This window comes from Amphiura filiformis, chromosome 12 (assembly GCF_039555335.1).
Source record: "Amphiura filiformis chromosome 12, Afil_fr2py, whole genome shotgun sequence".
Lineage (NCBI taxonomy): Eukaryota > Metazoa > Echinodermata > Ophiuroidea > Amphilepidida > Amphiuridae > Amphiura > Amphiura filiformis.
In genome coordinates, this window is record NC_092639.1 from 61,635,208 (window position 1) to 61,658,901 (window position 23,694).

Consider the following 23,694-nt stretch of genomic DNA (forward strand, 5'->3'; position numbering starts at 1 on the left):
ATAAGAACAAACAATTTCCTCTTCACATGTAGCTGCAAAATGGAACATTTGTGTCTTTGTTGCAATTTTGGAGATGAGGGACCCATCCGCATAGTGGATAGATATAGTGTCATTGTATAACCCTGCTATGATTTGATCTTTGGCATTGATAGCTACTGAATGTACAGTTGAAGCATCATTGCATGTGTTAGTGACAGGTACACATGACAGAAGGTTACCCTCACTGGTGTAAAATCTCAGACCTTCATAATTTTCTCCACTTGAAACAATAAACCTACCATCGTTAGAAACTGTCACATCTGTTATTTTGGTAAAATCATCCATAAAGGAACATTTGACTTGACCATCTCTTGAAAATACCCTGACACCTTTTTCATAACTTGTAACAGCAATATCTCCCTCATGATTTACAGCAATTCCTTGGGGTTCTTTCATTCCACTTGTAGGGAATTGACCAGTAAGTCTCCATCTCTCCCTTTTTAACAAATACCCAATGGGTGGGTCTTCAATTGGAATGCTCTCAAATGCCAGATAACCTAAGGACTTATCAGCTGTTACTGGTTTTGCCAAAGACATCTCATTCAGTTTCGTGGACAAGGAGGAATACTTGTAGGTAGTTAAGAAATCAGAATTCAGAGTGGTGAGATCTGATGCCTGCTTTTCAGCTTCTTCCATTTTATCTACTTCTGACTTGAGTACTTTGTTTTTATCTTCTATCTCTTTGACCCTATCCTTCTGTATTTCTTGTATCTTGAATAATTTCTTATCAAATACTTGGGTTATGTGATCTATGTACTGCTCCTTACATTTTACAGTTTCAGTTTGTGTATATTCCACATACTTATTCAAGGTACCTAGTACTACATCAATGTCCTTAATAGCATCTTGAAACTTCTCTTTGTTGTCAGCACACTTCTTCTTCAACCCAGTGATCAAATCTAATTGCTTCTTGGCTGCTTCCTTCAATGTCACCCTCCCATGCTCAATGGGACACGTCTTGAGACTGACACAATCCATGCAGACTTGTTTGTCTTCTGTCTCACAGTAATACCTTACCTGCTCACCATGTACCTCACAGACTCTACCGTCAGTGGTGACTTGACCTGACTGGAATTCATCAGTGGTTACAATGTGGTGATCTTTTGTGAAGGCATTGTGACTACTCAGACATTGTTGACAAATAGACTTGTTACAGTCTATGCAGTGAAACTCTGCTTTCTTTCCACAAACATGACATGGGGTATCTGTAGACTGTAGAATGAAAATTTTGAAAGTGATAAGAAATACAGAAAGGTTTAAAGGTCATGCATGTAAGAAAGAGTGTCAGATTAGATTACAATTTTAATTTATTTTCGGTAAAAGTGTCTTACCTTCTTGTCCATGGTATCTTGTAGATTCTGCACAAGGAAATGTCCTGGAAATCCTCTGATTCCTTCTTTAGGTACAGGTGCTGACTTCTTACAAGCAGGGCAGATCACTTGAGTCTTGTCTTGGCTATCTTGATACCACGTCTCCAGACATTCAAAGCAGAAGCCATGTAGGCAAGGTAGACCGATCGGATCTTTCAGCTCTGCTGAGCATATGTAGCAAGATAGAATGTCCATCTTGATCTTCTGAAAAACAGCTGCTTCGTTCATCTAATTTTCTGTAGTATCCTCTTTACTGAATATGTAAGAAATCAATAGATATTATGGTTAATTTTGTCATTACTAGTCAGCAAAATACTCCATTACAAAAAAGAACTCCATTAGAAAAGCTTCTTGAGTCCTGCTGAATATGTGTGTAAAAATCGTATGTTTGGAGGCCAAATTGCAAAGAGCAAGTAGCTAAACATTAAATAGTATGGCATTTTTTAGGTTTTTACATTGAGAATATAAATGCTTAGAAGTTTAGGCGTGTTTAAAATTTAAACACACTCATCCCTGCATGTTGCAGTAGCAGAGATATATGATGCAGAGATACATGCAAGAACAGTTGTTTTTGGAATTAAAAATTTACATTGACCACTAACTTCATAATATATTTTTAATTTGAAAAAAAGTTTTAAAGTCATCTATTTAACAAATGCATGATGTTAAAGAGTTTGACACCAGTGTTTAAGCATATACACACATTTCAGAAGAGTTTTTCAATATGTTTAATAAGGACAGTTTTTGCAGTGTGCTTGTCTCGATATAACATGCTTGATTGTGTTGAACAAGTATTATGTTTGCTGGCATAATGTACTATTAAACCAATACATCCATTCAGAGTGATAAACCATGTCCTTGCTTTCACCATGATTGTTCATATTTAAAGCATTTAATATACATTTTCATCTACTTACTACTTTTGATCAACAAGATGTTCATTCTATAGGTATAAAGAAACAGCAGTTTGCTTCAATCATGCAATACTATTTTGCATTGTAGCTGCAGTGGTGCACTGCCCTATTCTAATAACTTCCTGGATTTTCCAAGAGGTTATGACCCAGTGGCGCTGCAATACTGATTGTATAACATATTATTTTCATGATACATTTTTTTACATGTACCCACTCATGTACTTTCAAGTTTGCGTCAACCTTTTTAATTTTAATTGCAAGCAAATACATGTTAAATATTTCTATGATGGAAACCAACATTTTCTAATTTTTTGAAATCAGTGGAGTTTGTGAAAATATGATCAAGCAAATTAAGAATTATAATTTGACAGTTTGCTTGCTACAATGCAAACCAGTCCATATGTAAACATTTCAATAACAATCATAATCGTAAGTGAATTAATCAGTTTAACTGTTCGCTACTTCAGTTGATAATTGAAATATAATTTTCTGTAAATTGTAAACAAAAATTTTTTGGACTGACAAATGTACATTATGCGGTTGTTAGAACTTTGAGGAACATAATGCACAAGGTGCAAGGTTTTTTTTCTGATCATATCTACAATCTTGGAAAAAAAGGTTGGCACACTTTGCCTGTCTTTCGATATATCTCTGCCCCAGCTCCCCCAATTCAATGCTGGAGGTTTCCTTAATCATTACACACATACTTTTTAATCACAACTATGAATAGGTGTATTTGTAGGAATTAATACTTAGAATAATTGACACTTAGAATCTTAATTTTGAACCTCAAAGATTGCAATTTAGGTTACATTCTCTGGTTACAAAGCATTACTTGGGAGAATTGTGTGATTAATACTTTTAATAAGTGACAAGAATTTAAAATTCTTCAGAAGCTCATACTCTGAGACATAACCTAGACTGTTAAAATAGTTTTTTATACATGATTAAAAAGTGATTTTACAGTACACCATTATAAATGCTAACAGCAATTTGCTACCTTTAGGGTCTGTACAAAAACACTTTGACCCCGGCTGGACCCCAATCTCCATTTTAGCTGTGTATGGTGTTTTGAAAATTGTGTTGACTAAATACATTAAGGGAAGGGGTGTGAACTTTTGGACAGTATTTATTGTGGGACATTAGAGCACATATCGGGACATATCGAATTGCATTCTGAATACGAAGAATGTCCTTCTGATATCAAATAATTTTGATTTTTGAAATTTGCAATGTAATACACATTTTATGGCAAATCATTAAAAATTGATATTTTTGATATTTAACAGTACTTGAAGTAAACTGATGAATTTATACTTAAAGTGTATGTAGGTGGGATGAAAAGCCGACGATCAATTGAAAATTTTGACCTTTCGTATTGAAGATATGGATTCTTTTACCCAAAACACCAAAAAAATAGGTCTTTTTGGGAAAAAAATCCATATCTTCAATATAAAAGGTCAAAATTTTCAATTGATCGTCGGCTTTTCCTCCCAGCTACATACACTTTAATAATATATCATTAGATTTATTAAATTTATTTCGAGGACTGTTATATATCAAAAATTTGAAAAATATCAAATTTTAATAATTTGTCACAAAATGTCTTTAAATCCAGACAAGTGCAAGGTTATGAGATTGTCCAGGAGAGTTGGTGTTAATAGATCCACTCCACAGTACACCTTACTTAACAAACCCTTAGGTGTAGTTCATAGTTATAAATATCTCGGCATTATGATTTCTTCAAATATGAAATGGGGGGACCATGTTAAATCAGTCACTTCAAGAACCTCGCTTTTTGGGATTTATTAGGCGACTGGTCCGCTGCAATGATCCAGATATTTTGGTCAAATTATATACCTCCTCTGTCAGTCAATTCTTGAATATGGTATCCCAGCCTGGCTTCCACATCAAAGTGGACACTTAAAATCCTTGGAAAAAATACAGGGACGCCTGGCACGTGCCTGTATTCCAGCACCCAGGGAGAGCTTGAGTATGGTGTACGCCTTGAAAAACTAGGTCTGATGTCTGTGTGCAATAGATACAATTATCTTGCTATTTCTTTTATTGCCAAGTGTTTTTACTGCAAGCATGATATTGATCCTTTGGAGTATATTTCCATCAATACTCGTCATAGTAATTCTCTTAAGTTCTCCCATTCTTATGCTAGAACCGATAGTTTTAAATACACTGTCTTCAATCGCTTTTCCAGTTTATTTTGATCAACTTCCTCCATCTCTCAAAGACCAATTCTTGTTTAGTATATTTAATTTCCTGGACAATCTCAAAAACATTTCAAAACAATTAGCTGGAATTCAAAATAGTTTTTAGTTGGGCTTAGGCTTATTTTTTATCTAAAGGTTGTGCTTACATTGTATTATCATGCCTCATCTTATGTTGGAGAATGTAGGTAGATTCATCCTTTGCCCTGTTCCCCTGTGCTGATTGTATGTGTTCTTGTGGGAATCAATTAGGTTTAGCCACTTTGAAAGTGACTTTGTCACTATCTGGCTATCCCTGCCAGGGGTTCTCTTGTCCTTTGTTTAAATTGTTCCTGGTTAAGGCATGCCATCTCTCTATTTTCTCCAACATGGGTCAATTCAATTTCAATTTCTTGCTTTATGACCTTCCATGGCTTACATTTTTATATCTTTGCATGTGTAATTTATATATTTATGTGTAATTTTGATATTGTGCAATATTTTATATGTATATGTGTCTTTTTGCTGGCAAATAAAATGATATGATATATATGATATATAAAATTTGTATTATATCGTGAATTTCAAAAAATGAAAATTATTTGATATCAGAAAGACATGCTTCGTATTCAAAATGCAATTCGATACATCTGAGGTGCTCTCATGTCCCACAAAAAATACTGTCGAAACACCATAAACGCTCATTCTAGATCCCTTAAGGAAATGCAAAGAAAGTAATGTCATGTATTATGGTTTCCTTTACTCATTACTTATCATTTCTTTTCTTTATTTTTTCATTGTACAGCACCACCACACACTGGGCAAGCTCCGTACCGAACACCAGATACTGAAAGGAAAGGAGCTTACTCCCTCTCAATCACCTTGCGTGAGGATTTCTTCCTGCCCATATTTGGTCGTGTGGCTAACTACTCCATAATGGTAGCAGAGGAACCTAACCCAAGTAAGTACAAATGAGCATTCATATCTTCATTATACAAACAAGATACTTTTTTAACCAATCTTTAAAATACAAGGCACAGGAGTCAACTGATTGAGCTAACGCGATTGCTGTCAAACTTGACTGAATAAGGAATAAGGAGCCTGGGGAGGTGTCTAAAAAACAACAGTTTTACAAAATGCTTTTTTCCTTATCTATTAGGAAAAGATGAGATCTCACTAAGTCAGGTTGGTGAGCCACCTCAAACTTATCATGTCAGTTCAAGCCAACACGTATGGCCGGGTTACCAGGCGTCGCCTCCCGGGTACAACCCATTTGTCAGAGATATTGCCAAACGTCAAGTTGGCGGCAACCAGGGACAAGACTCGCAGGCTGAGTTTATTATTGGTACTGAAGAAGACTGCCCTGATGATCAGTTGTATTACTGCAATGGATGGCTGAAATCTTACACATACTATCGGTAAGCTTAACTTCTTGAAATAATTGTCAGCATTTTTTGTGCACAAAATCGTTTTGTTAAATTCATGATATAACCAGGAATAATTTTTTTATCAAGAGGAAGGTTACATTTACATTCCATCACTTAGCAATAACGGTGAATAATTGTTTTCAAGAGTGATGTATGTCTGGTAAAGTTTGCACTTATACTAATCACAAATGATTGGGGTTGTTGCCTTTTGTAGAGGATAATTTCATTAAAATGTTTAAGTGCTACAAAGTACAATTTTATGACATCCAAGCTTTTTTATGCAAAAACAAGTATAAAGTGAGCGTTATGCACCACCTTTTCACGTTGGAAATGAATATATTCAACTGCATTGATAAGACTGACAATCACAATGTTCTCTTTATATCCCAGTGTGGCTATACGTGCCTATGGTCTTGATGGCAACTACACAGATACACCATGGTCAGAACCTTTGTCCACAGGTAAGGGAATTTGGAAAGTATTTGTTAAATATTGAAACAAAGTTGAAAGAGTTTGCCTTACCTTAAAAGTCATGTATATGAGTAACTCATCTAATTTGGTTGGATGGGTTAGACATAGGATCATTACCACTATCTACCAGTTCATTTATTCTGAAGTCTTAGTTGTGTTTGAGAGAAGGCTGTTCTCCCCTCACACATCCACCTCCACCAACTTGACCCCCCCACCCGAACCTCCTAAAGGCTTAAGTGAATCCTAATGAAGATGTCAGTGTAATGCTGAAAATAATCAGAAAGCGAAAGTTTTGAAATTGTTTGGTTTATATTATTTCAGTGAGATAACCTTTCTGTGAGGTTTCATGATGATCTTTTGCATACAAATCATGTCTGGGTTATTTCAGTGCTGGTTTCATATTGTTGTTAATTTTCTGTATTCCAGATATCAGTATTTTGAATTGTGACCATATTACAATCATAATAAAGTTTTACCTCATTTTCTTTTCCAGGTTTCGATGTGTTATGGTTTGTGTATGCCTTAGTAGCTGTCATTGGCTTTGTTGTGTTGTGTTTCTTCATTTTTCTATGTGTGTGTTGTGGTGGGTAGGTCATGAAATAAAATAATATTTAAATTAAAAAAATTTAAGATATAATAAGTAGCTATACAGTAACTGTATTTCATTATTTATGGTAATGACCATAATGATAACAATATTATATAAACTGCTCAAATAAAGAAAGTCCGCAGTCATGTAACCCGTACTACACCAAAACCTGATCGTGTTATGAACATTTAATTGATAAAGTTGTGTGCAGAATCTTGTTAGCTCCAACTTGATACCAAATTTGCCACCAAAAACTCTAAATTCAGAGAGATTGAGACCAGTATATGAAATTTGGTGCATTTTCAAAAGTTGCAAATTAAAAATGGACCACGCGGAGCTGTAGAGGTGAATGGCACAGTGCGACCATTGACATAGCCTGAAACAACCGCTAGGTCATATCGATCGCATTGTGCCCTAGTATTCATCAATAAAGCACTGTAGCAATCCATGCGTTTTAAATTAACAATTGAATAAAGCGCGCACTTGGGATAGTCGACATGGGTTCATCGTGGGCAAGCAAGCTTGACCACATTGCCACGCTTAAGCAATTTCAACCGCGTTATCGCTTTTGATTTGCAACTTTTAAAAATGCACCAAATGCCATAAACTGGTATCAATCTTTGTCACTTTTGAGTGTTTGGTATCAAATTTGGTATCAAATTAGAGCTAACAACATTCTGCACACAACCGTATCAATCAAATTTTCATAACAAGATCAGGTTTTGGTGTAGGACGGGTTACATGACTGCGGACTTTCTTTATTTGAGCAGTTTATATGAGGAATATGATGAATATAACTGCAGTAAAGATAGCTCAATCAATAAGGTGTTAGACTGTGATGCATTGGTTTGTGGTGTGCAGGTATGAGCCACCACTGTCACACAAGTTTTTTACATAACAAAATCCAGCTAGTGTGAAATTCCCCTGGACAAGAAAGTAACAGCTTATTGTCTCTGTTTACCTGAAAAAAGTGACTTTCAGATAAATATAAGTCATTTAATGGTTGGGAATCTTTTGTGTGAACAAAGTAACATAAATAGTTATTCTTTTTACCCCTTGGGCACTACTGCCTTTCTTACAGTGTCCCTGATTGGTTAATTACATGATATAATCATCTCAGTAACCAATCAAAATAGAACTTTTAGATCTCGGCGATTTTACACTTTTCCCCTTCATTCTTCCTGAATATTCTTACCACATCTCTGATTGGCTCAATACATGATATAGGTATCTTTCTAACCAATCAAGATACGTCGTAGATATTAGAGACTGGTAATTTGAACTTCCATTGTAGTTGTAGGAAAGAGTCTGTGGACTCCTTCCTTGGGCCCCAAGTTTCAGAGACTATAACTACCCCAAGGCCCTGCCTTCAGATTAATTTTAATCATATGTGTACTCCCTATTTTTTTCACAGATGTGGCAGACCTGGTGAGAATGATTTCTTTGAGGACAGCAAAAAAGACAAGCATATGCTGAAGATTAAAAATATCAGCAGCAGAACATCGCCTATGGAGTCCAAACACAAGAAAAACTTCACCAATTATTACCAAGCGCCCTTACATCGTGCACCCTGGCGTCGCGCACCCACGGAGCGATCGTATCAAACTCCGGCTCCAAAGCACCATTCTCCTTCCTCTAGAGCAGAGCCTCATAAACCAACGGCTAAGTCACATGTTTATGCCTCTCCAGCATCACAGTGGAGCAAGTAAGTTCTGGTTGCTTGATGATGCTGAAAATCACCAGAACACAAAATTGTCTGATTGAGCAAATCACGGATAGTGCCTTTAGAGAAATGGGGGTCTTGCATGTAACTACTATTTAGTAGTTCTGGGCAAAATGGTCTTCAAGAACTAATTTGGGACTTGGAAGCTATTTAGAGAATTTAATCATAGGAAAAATGTAATGGTCTTTTGCAGTCATAGAAATAAAACAAAAATATATTGACCCTCAACAATATAATGTGCCCAAACTCAATTATATAATAGAGACATAATAAATGATGATTTTAGGATTTTAATGTTATGCTGGTCCACATTTTGTGACACTTTTTTAGATGTCATACTCACGATTTTTTAAACTATTATAACAGTAAAAATATGCTTCATTCATTCATTCATTCATGTTTTATTCATGTTTTATTCATATATCTCAAAGAACATGTACAATCAATTAATAGTATTGGCTACAAGCATCAAACTAAACCAATATAAAAAGCAAACAGTATGTGTTTTTATATATACAATTTTCAACAAATGCGTTGCTTTGAAAGCAATTGTTGGCAGAATTGTGAGATCAGGGATATCCCTGGTGAGATTAAGCCTTTAAATTAGTGAAAATATCTTTTAAATTAGTGAAAATATCTTTTATTGTTTTCTCATCATAGCCTGTTACAATAATCATACATACCACACTTATTCTTGTTTTCAGGCCTATCTATGTTGATCAGTTTGGTGAGCACATGAGAATGATGAATGCAAGGGGTGGAATACGCTACACAGAAGAGCTCAATGTAAGTTAAAAAATTGTATCTGTATTTTTAACAAATTCATTTGGGATATTTATTCCCTTTGTGTTTATTAGTTATTGAAGTAAGCACTTAAGTTTTAAGTTCAATTTGCGACTTCAAAAATATTTTGTGTATGCAAGGTCCTAACACAATTAAATTTCTATTTTCCTGTCAAATGCTTGGTGAAGAAGAGAGTGACAATACTAGCTTTGGTTCAACTCCAGTTTGGTAGTGAATTATAAAGGTTTGTGCGCAGTTGCGTGCAATCGTATCAACAAGCCGTGCTCGCTCTGAAGGGATTAATTTAATACTGCATTTAGAGAAAACCCGACTGTATTCAATAAATTATTATTCTTTCTTTGATGAAAGTTTACGGAATCAAAATCTACAAGTGTACTAATTAAAGGAAGGTGTCCGATATATTAGGAAAATGGAATTCTTTAAAACTTATGTATAGAGGGCCCATAGCAAAAATATTTCCTTTTCAAGCATTCATGCAAAAAGAACATTTAAATGTTCCTTGTAAATGTGACTAATTCAGTATGGAATTACTGACATACATCGTTATACTGGTAGTCCACAGTATTTCATTACTGATTATCATGTAATAAATTGATGTCATATAAAAGATCCTATTTTTCTCATTAACATATTGAAATTACGAGTTCCAAATCAGTGTTTTTCCAAAGATATCATCAAATAACTGTTGAATAGACTCGAACGTGGTATACCACGGTCAAGACTAATTGGACAGCTTTTAGATGATTTCTTCGGAAATATACCAATTTGGAACACCTAATTTCAATATGTTAATGGGAAAAATAAGAGTTTTCACCTGATACCAAAATCTTTTTGATTGGGTCAAGTGGGTGATCAGGCTATCAATCGGGTCACCCACCTTTAAATCTACAGTGATGATCATGTTTGGAACACATATATTCCTTAAAATTCACTTTATATATACTAACAGTATGATTTCTGAACTAATGCTTCAGAGAAGAACAGATGCAGAAAAATCCTGCCATGTAATATATACTAACACTATGATTCCTCTTTGTCATACATAGAAACTGAATGATATTGGTGCCAATTTGCCATGCAATGCTGCCTCCAATGCTCCAGAGAAGAACAGATACAGAAATATCCTCCATGTAATACATACTAACACTATGATTCCTCTTTGTCATGCATAGAAACTGAATGATATTGGTGCCAACTTGCCATGCAATGCTGCCTCCAATGCTCCAGAGAAGAACAGATACAGAAATATCCTGCCATGTAAGTGTGGTAATGTAAATCAGGCTGGGTGTGAGTGAAAAAACTTCTTATGGGTGCACACCTTAAAATGCTCACCCACACATTTGAATTTTTTCTCTGGTGATAGGTAAAATCCTTTTACCCTCGCAAGTTTTCTCCACTGCCCCTATCACCATATTTTGTTATTTGCTCTCTTTTCATTCTGTACATATTTTGATGAAATAAACTCGTATAATTTGTAACTAACATGTAGCTCATAATCCTTGTTCCCCTGCCAGATGATACTAATCGTGTTTGTTTGCATGATCCACCGGATGGCTTGGACTACATTAATGCCAGCTATGTAGATGTGAGTACAATTTTAATCAAAATTAAATTCAACAAATAATATCACTGCTATCGACCGCTGTTTATTTATTAACACGACAATTTTTTATGCCATATTTTGCAACAACATCCTCAATTTACATAGGAGATAGCATTATCTTAAATGACGAGTTGTTCCATGCAATAATAATGATATCTCAGGCAATGGAGACGTGTCAGATTACCTGTAAAACCATGTTTTTTACATCCACTCTTTATGACCATTTTTGACTGTTTAAGAAATTAATTTCAAGCTGTAAATTAGCCTAACCTTTTTTTGTTTGTATTTTCAGGGTCACCATGGCAAAAATGAATACATAGTAACCCAGGGTCCATTGCCTAATACTATTGAAGACTTCTGGGAGATGGTTTGGGAAAATGAAATTCCTACCATCATAATGAACACCAATCTAGTGGAGAATGGAAGGGTAAGAAAGCTGATAAATCCTTGCTCTATTTGACTTGATGTGACTCATAACTTCTGTCGTGACACATAACTTGACTCCTGACGCGTCTCATAACTTTACTTTTGACTTGCATTTAATTTCAGACTTGATTCATAACTTGACTTGTAGCTTGACTAATGATGTGAAGTTGACTTTTGACTTGACTCATAACTTGATTCATAACTTGACCAATGATGTGATTCATAACTTAATTCTTGACTTGACTTGTAACTTGATTCATAACTTCATGGCTTATGAGATAGTCTAAGTTGTCACTATGGAAAACCTTAGGGAGATGTGTGTGGCAACAAAGTGCCAATCTGTAGCAAACACATGGAGGGTTAAGAAAACAGGATGGCTTGGTACTCAATAACTTAACTTTAACAAATAACTTGCTAAATAACTAGACCTAACAATATGGAGGAGATCTGGGATGAGATTCCTGTAAGCATTGTAAACATTAATATGGAAAGTTACTCATATGAGCTCAAGACATCCAGAACTTATAGGGGGTCAGTAGATAGGACATAGGGCTAATGTAGATGAAATTCACACACCCCCTATGAAAGACATGACCTTAGATTTCAAACGGAGTCATTCACGCAGGTAATCCTATTTGATATCAACACTTCTTGTGTTAGTCATGTCTTCCGTAGGGGGTGTATGGCTTTAACTGGATTAGCCCATTTAGGTATAGGACATTTCCTGTGTGAGCATAAAAACTGAATATGAAACCATAGTATTGAATACCAGAGCACTCTACCATCATATATACGCTAGCCCTTTTCTATTCACAGATTATCCATTGTATTTCTTTTGTTTAAGGTTCATGCCCACACCATTACCTAGAGTAATGGAGGTGGCTAACTGCCCAGAGACCATTATCAACACATAGCTCAAGATAACGGTCTCGGGCTGCGAGCTAAACAAAAGGAATACCATGGACATTCTAGAAACACTATGGAAAGGATCACAACATACATGTAGAATCTGAGTTCAAGTTACTAGTCTCAGGTAGACTTAGAAAACAAATGCATTTACAGCTCAATTTAAATGCAAATGTTACATGGCAAGAGAAAATTATAGAGGGCTACTGCAGTCCGTATAACATTAACAATACTATTTTATAGAACACCACTGGTGCTCAATTAATAAAGATAGTTAAATTTATGCAAATTAAAATTTAATTAGCATAACGAGGTAATACTCATAAATGAAAAGTAATCGCTTTAGTTGAATGTATACTCAGTACATGTATATAAACTTTCCATTAGTTTCTAGAAGGGAATCTGTCTTTATCCTTGCCCAACCCAAAAACGCTCAACGGTCCATGCTAATTAGCTACTAGGCAAGAACCCCGGATACTACCCGACCAGGAGCTTTCAGAACTAACCTGCGGCACGGGGTGACACTAAATTCACGGTTATTCTATTACGCACGCAAACCTATGACAAATCCCGCTGGTTTGCTTGGTAGAAAATGAGTCCAGTTATCGATCGGTTATGGATATTAGCATGTTCGACCCCTTGATTATGTTAATTACGGTTGACAAATAAAGCCGCCATTCAGTTTGCGAACTTTGTCTGTTCAATGCGAGTACCAAGCTTGAAAGTGCGCCTCCTCTGAGAGCTGAGACCACTGACCTCCACTGACCTCGTTTGTTTTTGTTTCCTCGTGTGATGATAAATATCATTCAATCTATAGTTATCGGACGTACACGTTGTATTACCGCCCTAAGCAGTTTGTTTTTAAAAACAAGTAAATAATCATTACTCGCCGTTCTATTTGATCTTGTGCATTTCCCAAATCACGTAATAAATTGAAACACCCTCAATTGAGCTGAGGCCACTGATTATGTAATCACCCGAGTGTTTTGAATTTTGATTTATACACTACAGCGTGTGAGCCGGTTAGTAATATTAATGAAGTGACACACTGATGCACGGCGCTTATAGCACTTGTACATGTCACTTGCTCAATACGTATAGGCCTACTCATAGTATTTAAAATCTATGGCCTACTAGAAGAGTTTAGGTCTATCAAAAGAATGATTGAATGATTTTGGAGATTCACGCAGGTAATCCTATTTGATATCAACACTTCTTGTGTTAGTCATGTCTTCCGTAGGGGGTGTATGGCTTTAACTGGATTAGCCCATTTAGGTATAGGACATTTCCTGTGTGAGCATAAAAACTGAATATGAAACCATAGTATTGAATACCAGAGCACTCTACCATCATATATACGTCTAGCCCTTTTCTATTCACAGATTATCCATTGTATTTCTTTTGTTTAAGGTTCGCTGCCCACACCATTACCTAGAGTAATGGAGGTGGCTAGCTGCCCAGAGACCATTATCAACACAATAGCTCAAGATAACGGTCTCGGGCTGCGAGCTAAACAAAAGGAATACCATGGACATTCTAGAAACACTATGGAAAGGATCACAACATACATGTAGAATCTGAGTTCGTTATTAGTCTCAGGTAGACTTAGAAAACAAATGCATTTACAGCTCAATTTAAATGCAAATGTTACATGGCAAGAGAAAATTATAGAGGGCTACTGCAGTCCGTATAACATTAATAATACTATTTTATAGAACACCACTGGTGCTCAATTAATAAAGATAGTTAAATTTATGCAAATTAAAATTTAATTAGCATAACGAGGTAATACTCATAAATGAAAAGTAATCGTTTCGTTGAATGTATACTCAGTACATGTATATAAACTTTCCATTAGTTTCTAGAAGGGAATCTGTCTTTATCCTTGCCCAACCCAAAAACGCTCAACGGTCCATGCTAATTAGCTACTAGGCAAGAACCCCGGGATACTACCCGACCAGGGGAGCTTCGCAACTAACCTGCGGCACGGGGGTGACACTAAATTCACGGTTATTCTATTACGCACGCAAACCTATGACAAATCCCGCTGGTTTGCTTGGTAGAAAATGAGTCCAGTTATCGATCGGTTATGGATATTAGCATGTTCGACCCCTTGATTATGTTAATTACGGTTGACAAATAAAGCCGCCATTCAGTTTGCGAACTTTGTCTGTTCAATGCGAGTACCAAGCTTGAAAGTGCGCTCCCTCTGAGTGCTGAGACCACTGACCTCCACTGACCTCGTTTGTTTTTGTTTCCTCGTGTGATGATAAATATCATTCAATCTATAGTTATCGGACGTACACGTTGTATTACCGCCCTAAGCAGTTTGTTTTTAAAAACAAGTAAATAATCATTACTCGCCGCTCTATTTGATCTTGTGCATTTCCCAAATCACGTAATAAATTGAAACACCCTCAATTGAGCTGAGGCCACTGATTATGTAATCACCCGAGTGTTTTGAATTTTGATTTATACACTACAGCGTGTGAGCCGGTTAGTAATATTAATGAAGTGACACACTGATGCACGGCGCTTTATAGCACTTGTACATGTCACTTGCTCAATACGTATAGGCCTACTCATAGTATTTAAAATCTATGGCCTACTAGAAGAGTTTAGGTCTATCAAAAGAATGATTGAATGATTTTGGAGATTATCCCCGGAGATTATCAAGGGCTGTGTAATAATTCTGAGCCGGGGGGGTTGCACATAGGCCCTATTCATGGTAGGCCTACGCCTATTAAATAAAATGCTCTAAAAGGCTTAGGATAACAGTACGCTACCGGGGTAAAATTTCGAATGGCCCGCCAAATATCGTACCCCCTCTCAGCCTGCCAAAAATCGCTTGCACCCCCCCTCTCGGTCCGCTAAAATTTTAGCCCCCCCTCTTGCACATGCCAATGATTTGCGGGTATCATGCGGTATGGCTTATTATGTTATAGCGCCTTGGCGAGCAGGAAAATTTGCATATTAAAGCGTTTCCGTACTGTTTTTCGAAGTCTTTTTAGAGCGTTTTATTTAAAACGCACCCATGGATGTGTGCCAAAATCGCTTTCCCCCTCTCGCTGGCCAAAATTGCTTGTCCTCCCCTTGCGGCTCGCCAAAAAATTCTTGCCCCCCAATTTTACCCTCCCCCAGGGATCATAACTATTGCACAGCCCCTAATGATTTCAAAAGAGAAATAGGCCTACAGCAATTTTATGAAAACAAAACAAATATACAGATCGATAGCCGTAAACGAAATGGGACATCTATTGCATTGATTTTTCTTGCATAACTTTTATTTATTCATCTAATAATTAATTAGTTAATTAATTAATGAATGTATGAATTAATTACTTAATAAATTAATAAATTAATAAATTAATTAATAAATTAATAAATAAATAAATATAATTAATTAATTAATTAATTAATTTATTTATTTATTTATTTATTTATTTATTTATTCATTTATTCATTTATTCATTTATTCATTTATTTATTTATTTATTTGCTTGTTTATTTATTTATTTAATTTAGGCCTATTGTAGTAACTCAGCTCTTAATAACATTTCACGTACTCACTTGCAACGGCTCAACGAATTAATTGATACATCAATTCTTCAAGTTATCAATCAATCAAACAATAACAATATTAATAATTATATAATAGTCAATTTCGATCAATAGACTTATCAAACCATCAAACAATGAAACAATGAACTGATCGACCAATCAAGTTGTCGATCAACTTTAATTTTATGACTTGTGATGACGTGAGACTAAATGACTGACAGATTGACTGATTGATATGTTGATGTATGGGTTGATTGATTGATGAATTGATTGATTGATTGATTGATTGATTGATGATTGTTGGAATAAAGTGTGAAGGTATAACAGGTAAATGAATGAATGCAAGAGTAATTGAGAGGAGGGAGTTGATTGGTTGATTGATTTACTGACCATATATTATTTCACACAATATTATTTTGTAAGATGGATGATTACTGAATCTGTCATTATGGTAAAATAGACAGTGGTGACGGTAGATTTCTTGGCATTGGTGGATGAATTAATTTTTCTGAAATAAATGCGAGCAATAAATTGCCATTTTGAAATTAAAGTGAGACAGGTGTCAAGAGAAATCAAAAAATCATCATTATATCAATGTGTTTTTCATTATTAGACACATTAACATAATGCACTTTTGATAATACATTAAACAAACTTTCAAAAGTTATGCAAATCGGATAAAAACATTTAAAAACAACGTTTTTTTTTTTTTTTTTTTCAACGCTTTTTTTACACATTTCATTTTTTTCACCATATTTCACCTGAAATAAAATGTAGCTCCAAAAGTATACCCACCATAAAAGGCCTTAAACTTTGCATATATTGTCTTTAGACTATTTTCTACTAAGTCCCACCTACAATCAAATTAATCTTTCTGGGACAATTATAAAAATATTTGGTCAAATTTACAAAATTTTAATAATTTAAATAATATTGTTCATGATATAATTAATTGGGTTGTTTTGTCATCAGAATGAGATTAATTTTAAGTGAGTGAGTGATGAAGTGAGTATAAATGTTAGTGATTAATAATAAATAAATAAATTAATAAATTAATTAATTAATTAAGTAAGTAAGTAATTAATAATAATATAAATAATAAATTATAGTACACACAAGTTATTGTAATATATTTTTTTCCAATAGAGGCATAACATTCTGTTTCAAAATATTTATTTAAATTTATTTGATTATTTTCTAACTTAAATATTTTCTTTAGAGCAAAGACAAATATTTTCCCTTTTCTCTAGTAGAGCTGTCTCCAATTTGAGCCCAAAATAAAACTCTGCTTCTTTTATTATTGATTTAATTTCACGATTTATTCCATTGAGCAATATCAAGGATTAAAATCACACGCTCACAGCAGATAGTTACTTGGCGTAGTGGTCGACGCTGTGCCTTTCAACCGAGAGGTACCGAGATCGATTCCGCCTCCGCCTACTATTTTGTTCAAGACTGGAAAGAATGAAGCTTATTTGACTTTACAACACTAAATTATTCATGGCTTACCCTACCTGGTGGTGTAAAGTGCTACTGGTAAACATGAATATGAATTTATAACACAATGGCTAATTTAAATAAGAATGCGGCCTCATGCTAATTAGGGAGTGCCTCTTCCTATCAATTATTCCATGCCTGCGGTACTCATTACAAGTCAAGAGGCTGGGAGTGCAAAGCCTTACTGTGACCTACCCATAATGGGGAGCACCATTGGACACACGTTACTAGGTGTTTCAAATATCTGGTTAATCACATTTTTCTAAAATATAAATTTCATGGTGTTGAAACCCTAGAACAAACGTTGACAACTCTTTGCATTATTCACTAATCATTTGAATAACAACGGTCACGGGGTGAATACACTCCAGCGGATTAAAAACCTACCAAACCACTTCAAATACAAATGTAAATTGAGATCAATAACTATTATTGATTTGATAATGCTGGCGTCTGAGGTGTTAGTGTTTTTAATTCAAGAAAGTACAGTTTGGCATTAAACTTATTTTTAAACAATTATATATACATATTTTGATGCAAACAATTTAATTTTGCTACCACAGATATGTAAGATAAGCGGTTCAAAACAGACCATTACCAGAAATAATGGGTGTGTTGTTCATGACTGGCTCAATGTTAGTTGGTTTGAGGTTTCGACCCCTATCGGGGTCTCAACCTCAAACCAACTAACATTGAGCCAGTCATGAACAACATGCCCATTATTTCTGATAATGGTCTGTTTCTCACCCTTTATCTACTACATAGTGCAATAGAAGCTTAAAATTCTTCTTTTGAAATTGATGTCATCTCCCTAGACTTAAATTTAAAACTCTTTTAGCCACAAACAAAAATGTACTTGTGTTTCATCAATCTTTATACTACCAATTATTTGTTAAAATGTGTACATGATATTTTTCAAACTTTCAGGTCAAATGTGAGAAATACTGGCCAGACAGTGGTGAAGCTCAATATGGCCGAATGACGGTCAAACTAATCAGTGAATCAGACACTCAAGAATGGACGGTTAGGACATTTGAAATCTCCGAGGTGAGTACAATTTGTTTTTAATTGATAAAGACAGACATAGCTAAAATAAATATCTAAACTTTTCATCTGAACTTACTATTTATGCTGGTTAACAGTGTAATTATTTATTTTACTTCTATTTGGATGATTCAGAATATTCACAAATATATAGTTAAGATTGTACTCGGACACAGAAAACAAATAAAACTCAAACTATTAGTTTGCCACTTATGAATGCTGTTTAATTTCTTATCATCTCATCATAAGTAGAATTTCAATTTCTGAGTGAATTGAATTACAATGTTATTTTATATATCAACTTTTGGCTGAAAAAATAAAAGCCAATTTGTTAGGGGAGTATTGATCCAGACAAAATTTGACTTTAACTTCCCCACTTTCAACTTTCACACCCTATCAACCAAAGACGTTCATAAGGCTGATGTATTTATTCCACACCCAACCAGGGCAAATATTTTCATTTCAAATCCACTAAATGATATTTTCTCATCAGGCAAATACGAACATAAGGCTGATGATTTTCCTTAGCTAAATCCACTTGAAAGCTAAATACCATCATAAGCAGATATATAATTTAACAGCCAAATTCTAAACAATTAAACAAACCATCATACTTTGTTATATTTCTAAATAGCCATATACTTAAAGCAGCCAAATAAGGCTGCTATCAAACAAACAAACAATTACACAAACAATCATATCAAAAAATACCATCATACTTTGATATATTTCTACTTAGCCAAATATCTTCATAATGCTATTATACTTTAGCAGCCAAATATATGCTTAAGGCTGATATCAAACAATACAAACAATTAATACCATCAAACTCTGGTATATCTCTAAATAGCCAAATACCTGCCTAAGGCTAATATACTTTAACAATCAAATACCTGCTAAAGGCTGCTATCAAACAATACAAACAATAATACCATCATACTTTGGTATATCTTTAAATAGTCAAATACCTGCATAAGGCTATAATACTTTAGCCGCCAAATACCTGCCTAAGGCTGCAATCAATCAATACAAACCATTAATACCATCATACTTTGGTATATTTCTAAATAGCCAAATTCTCAAATACCTTCATAAGGTAAGTATAATCATAGATATTCAATTCAATTGTACGGCTACAATTGAATATCTCCTCATCAGTTAAATATCTTCATAAAATTATGGTAGGTATATTGAAAAATTAAAAGTATGGTTATAATTTTTCTCACTCTCAGCTACCACTTTGTTTGATAATGCTGATGATATTCTTTAGTTAAATCCCTCCATTTATTTAGGAATTTAATTATATGCTTATCCCTTATATATTCGCAACAATCAATAACATTTGTATAACTGGTATCTTTCTTTAGCCCAATACTCTCAAAATGTTTTAACTGAATAATAATAATAATAATAATTTTACAGCCAAATACCAAATACGGCTGGCATATGTCTTATGCCAATACTTACGGCTATCAAGTATAAGTTGTGTATTCATAACAAAATTTATAACTAAATCTACTATAAATACCTATTCTCCTACTAATAAACCTATACATATACTATGGGAGGGAAGGGTGGGTTAAAAATTTGGAACACTAGTCAGATATGACTTCACTACTCAACAGCACACATAAGAATGATTTGAAAACCCATTGAAACCAATTCAATCAATCAATCAATCAATAATGCCAGTGGAAAATAACAGGCACTTAAACCAGCCAATTGATTACATGGACCAAGAAAGTTTTATCGCCTTGCCAATCTTAATCTGTGATTAAATGCAAAAATTTTTTCACACAATAATTTTTCTTTTGTTCCATATTATTTGCTTGCTTTTATTTTTGTTTTGTTATTTATTATATAGTGTATCATCACACACGCTGTGATATCTATGAAACAGCGTGTCATAAATAATTTGTATGTATGTATGTATGTATGTATATTTGATCCTTCTTCTTATTAAATCTTCACTATATTCCACCTCAGAAAGGCCTATGCACCAGACCGACCTGTAATGTTGTTGAATTATCAGCATCGCCAACTTATGTGCATATACTCTATGGTGTTGCCTTGTAAAAGCTTGGAAATCATTCACTCTGATACATCGCATTGATAGACTTTTAAGTTTAAAACATTCTTTCCATCCAGTTTGCTGAACTGTAACATATTTCAGACGTAACCTGTACATGGAAGAAAATACCATGATTAAAATGCAATCAATGTTATCATTTCAAATTACAATAGCACATAGAGAGAGGAAGAGAGAGTTAAGGTTATTAATTATTTATTAATTATTAAACTGTTGTGATTTGGTAGTTCCCAGTATCTTCTGAATGCTTGTGAACTTTGGCAAAAACTGCATTGCTCAATTCATAGCGAGCATGTATGATAATTAAAATATCACAGATATACTTTTATAGGTGCTACGGTTCTTGAGTTACGCTTGTGAAGATGGCTGAAACAACAACAGTTTTGTAAAACGATATAAACTCATTGACAACAATAAATTAAGCCAGTTTTGCAAAGTATACGATTTGAAGTCTGAACTTTTACAAAACATCAAGGTGTTAATTTTCAATAATATATTGATCTAGCTGATAAAATTCGATTTTTAGGTTGCTTCGACCAACAATACCTTGTCTACCCTTAAAGAGAGAGAAGTTAAAGCTCACCAGTACTGTCGCCTTTGGAGCTTTATAATTATATTCCTTTTTGATACAAACTCTCCATATTTAAGATGATCTTAATAACTTTCCAGTTTGCTTTGTGAATACAGACGAATAGTGGTGATAAGTTAAGGGAATTACTAAATCTTGCTATATCTTATACAGCCATAAACCTTCACAAGGCTGATAAATTTCTTTAGCCAAATCTATTTGTAAAGCTATAAATTACATATTCTAATAGTCTAAGTTCATGATCACAGTTACATGCTGGTTATTTCAAAATCAAATCCCATCATTTTGGGCTGAAATTTCTTTATAGCTGACTGATATCCTAAAATCAATTCTTGAGGCTGATATATTTCATGAAGGAAAATAGTACATGGTATGATTAACTATGCTCCCAGTCAACCAACACTGAGTTAATTTCACAATGTGGAGGTATGCCCGTATTAACATATGTGCTAATCATTTATGTCTTATTTATTATGCAATCCAAAGATGGCAGATCTATATTAACTCTTTCCTATATAGTGATCCCCCAAAAAGCAACTAAATCTGAAGCTCCACACGGGTATCTCAAGCGTCAATAAAATATGCTAATGTTTTAACTTTTATGATGATCTAAACGCATTGGGTAATACTATGTTATACACTTTCCTTTAGCATCATCTCACCTCTATGTATGTTTTTCCCAAGCAAAGTTATTAAATAATTTGTAACCTTAATGTAAGCCTATCATAATTAGTTAAAAGGCCTAAGCTTTATAATTTTCCTTGATAAATGCCCAATCATCATCTGCTTAAATCATATTGAGTTATTGATCAGCATTAAATAGCAACAACTCTAAAGCTTGGTCTCCATCAAGGTTTCAAGCATTAATATATACCCATTTGAGATAGGTCTATCTGACAATATGCTTAGTTCAATGAGGATCAATGTATTAACTATTGATGATTTCCGCTTAATTATTTTAATAATATTGTGTGCCAATTATTTCTTCACCTAGTCGTGTATATCCTATTTAATTACACATTGATAATTATTGTTTTTAAACATTTGAAATGTGTAGCAAGGAGGCAGTGACTACTAAATAACAACTACATGTAACTTGCCCTTGATAACAACAATAATGTAACTCACTTAAAATTATACTATAAATTGATGTCTTAAAATCTTATTAGTAATTCTTTTTAGCTTTTATTCAACACATCATATCCATGCCATAGAATAATGCTTTTTGACAAGTTTATGTCTTTTCCAACTGATGATAACACTTAACTTAAACCAATATATTGATTATTCTATACTAACAGCAAAATTGATTATTCTTGATGACCATAATCTGTGCTGTTCATGTCCAGTTTTCACAGTTTTCTACATACCCTTCCACTCAAAGCTAGTATTTTAACAGTTATAAAAAGTTAACTGTACATTCTTGCAATAAATTACAAGCTGCAAGAAACTTCCTTTGTTATTCAAGCTATATATAGACTGATACCAAATAATAGCTATCTATCCATCTATCCCCAATAATCGTATTGTAGTTTAGGGCCTTAATATATTAATTATGTTTTTTACATAATGAAACCATTTACCTATATAATTTCAAACCCTATGGAGTAGTCTAGTGTGTAACTGTACATTCTTGCAATAAATTACAAAAGCTGCAAGAAACTTTTTTTTAAGCTATATATAGACTGATACCAATTACCTAATAGCTATATCTATCTATCTATCCCCAATAATTGACTTGTTTTTTGTTTGTTTTTTATTTCAAACTGTGTACCTCTGTTTGACTGATTTTAGGGCCTTACTATATTAATCATGTGTTTTATATAATTAAACCATTTACCTATATAATTTCAAGTTTATAAAACCGTGTTTTTACCACACTTTTTCAATATTGGCTTGTTTGGTGTTGCCCCAAATAGTCACTGGTCTTAAGGAAATCCATAATAAATTTTAAAAAAAATGTATTGATACGTAGTCTCTACATCTCTCTTATATATACTGACACTTGTCATGACCTATTATAGGGACAGATGATCCTGTCTAATTGTAATATTAATATAGTTAATGGAGGGGTTTCACATAACTTCAATCATAAACCATGATTACGTGACGTGTTAATATGAATTAAGAAAAATTATCTAATGAAATGCATAAATCTGTGATTCGCTGTAAGAAGCTAACCTGATGTGATTATTGTATCATTTATATCTGTGATGCTGCTATATTGGTAACTACTATGACCAGCATCATCAACCAGGTAATTAAATCATTAAACCCCCTCTTACCATCACATCCCCTCATACAGGTGAAATTTTCATCTTAATACTATAATACTTAGTTTCCTTTAATGCAATACTTTCATGTGATAGTCTGCAATCAATCGATGCTCATGCACCATCTTGTTTTGCCCTTCTTCCTTTTAAATCTCTAACTTTTTGACA

The 23,694-nt window shown here is 34.2% G+C and overlaps 1 protein-coding gene across 1 annotated transcript in view; it reads left to right on the top strand.

The window, feature by feature from the left end:
• Positions 1 to 23,694, top strand: part of LOC140166980 (uncharacterized) — a 185,802-nt gene that overhangs the window by 146,911 nt on the left and 15,197 nt on the right. The window contains exons 82-91 of the mRNA XM_072190462.1: positions 5,330 to 5,485; positions 5,684 to 5,942; positions 6,342 to 6,412; positions 6,916 to 7,009; positions 8,426 to 8,716; positions 9,439 to 9,520; positions 10,711 to 10,795; positions 11,053 to 11,123; positions 11,434 to 11,568; positions 18,459 to 18,578. Of these exons, the coding sequence (XP_072046563.1) occupies positions 5,330 to 5,485; positions 5,684 to 5,942; positions 6,342 to 6,412; positions 6,916 to 7,009; positions 8,426 to 8,716; positions 9,439 to 9,520; positions 10,711 to 10,795; positions 11,053 to 11,123; positions 11,434 to 11,568; positions 18,459 to 18,578 (1,364 nt within the window). The remainder of the gene's footprint in view (positions 1 to 5,329; positions 5,486 to 5,683; positions 5,943 to 6,341; positions 6,413 to 6,915; positions 7,010 to 8,425; positions 8,717 to 9,438; positions 9,521 to 10,710; positions 10,796 to 11,052; positions 11,124 to 11,433; positions 11,569 to 18,458; positions 18,579 to 23,694) is intronic.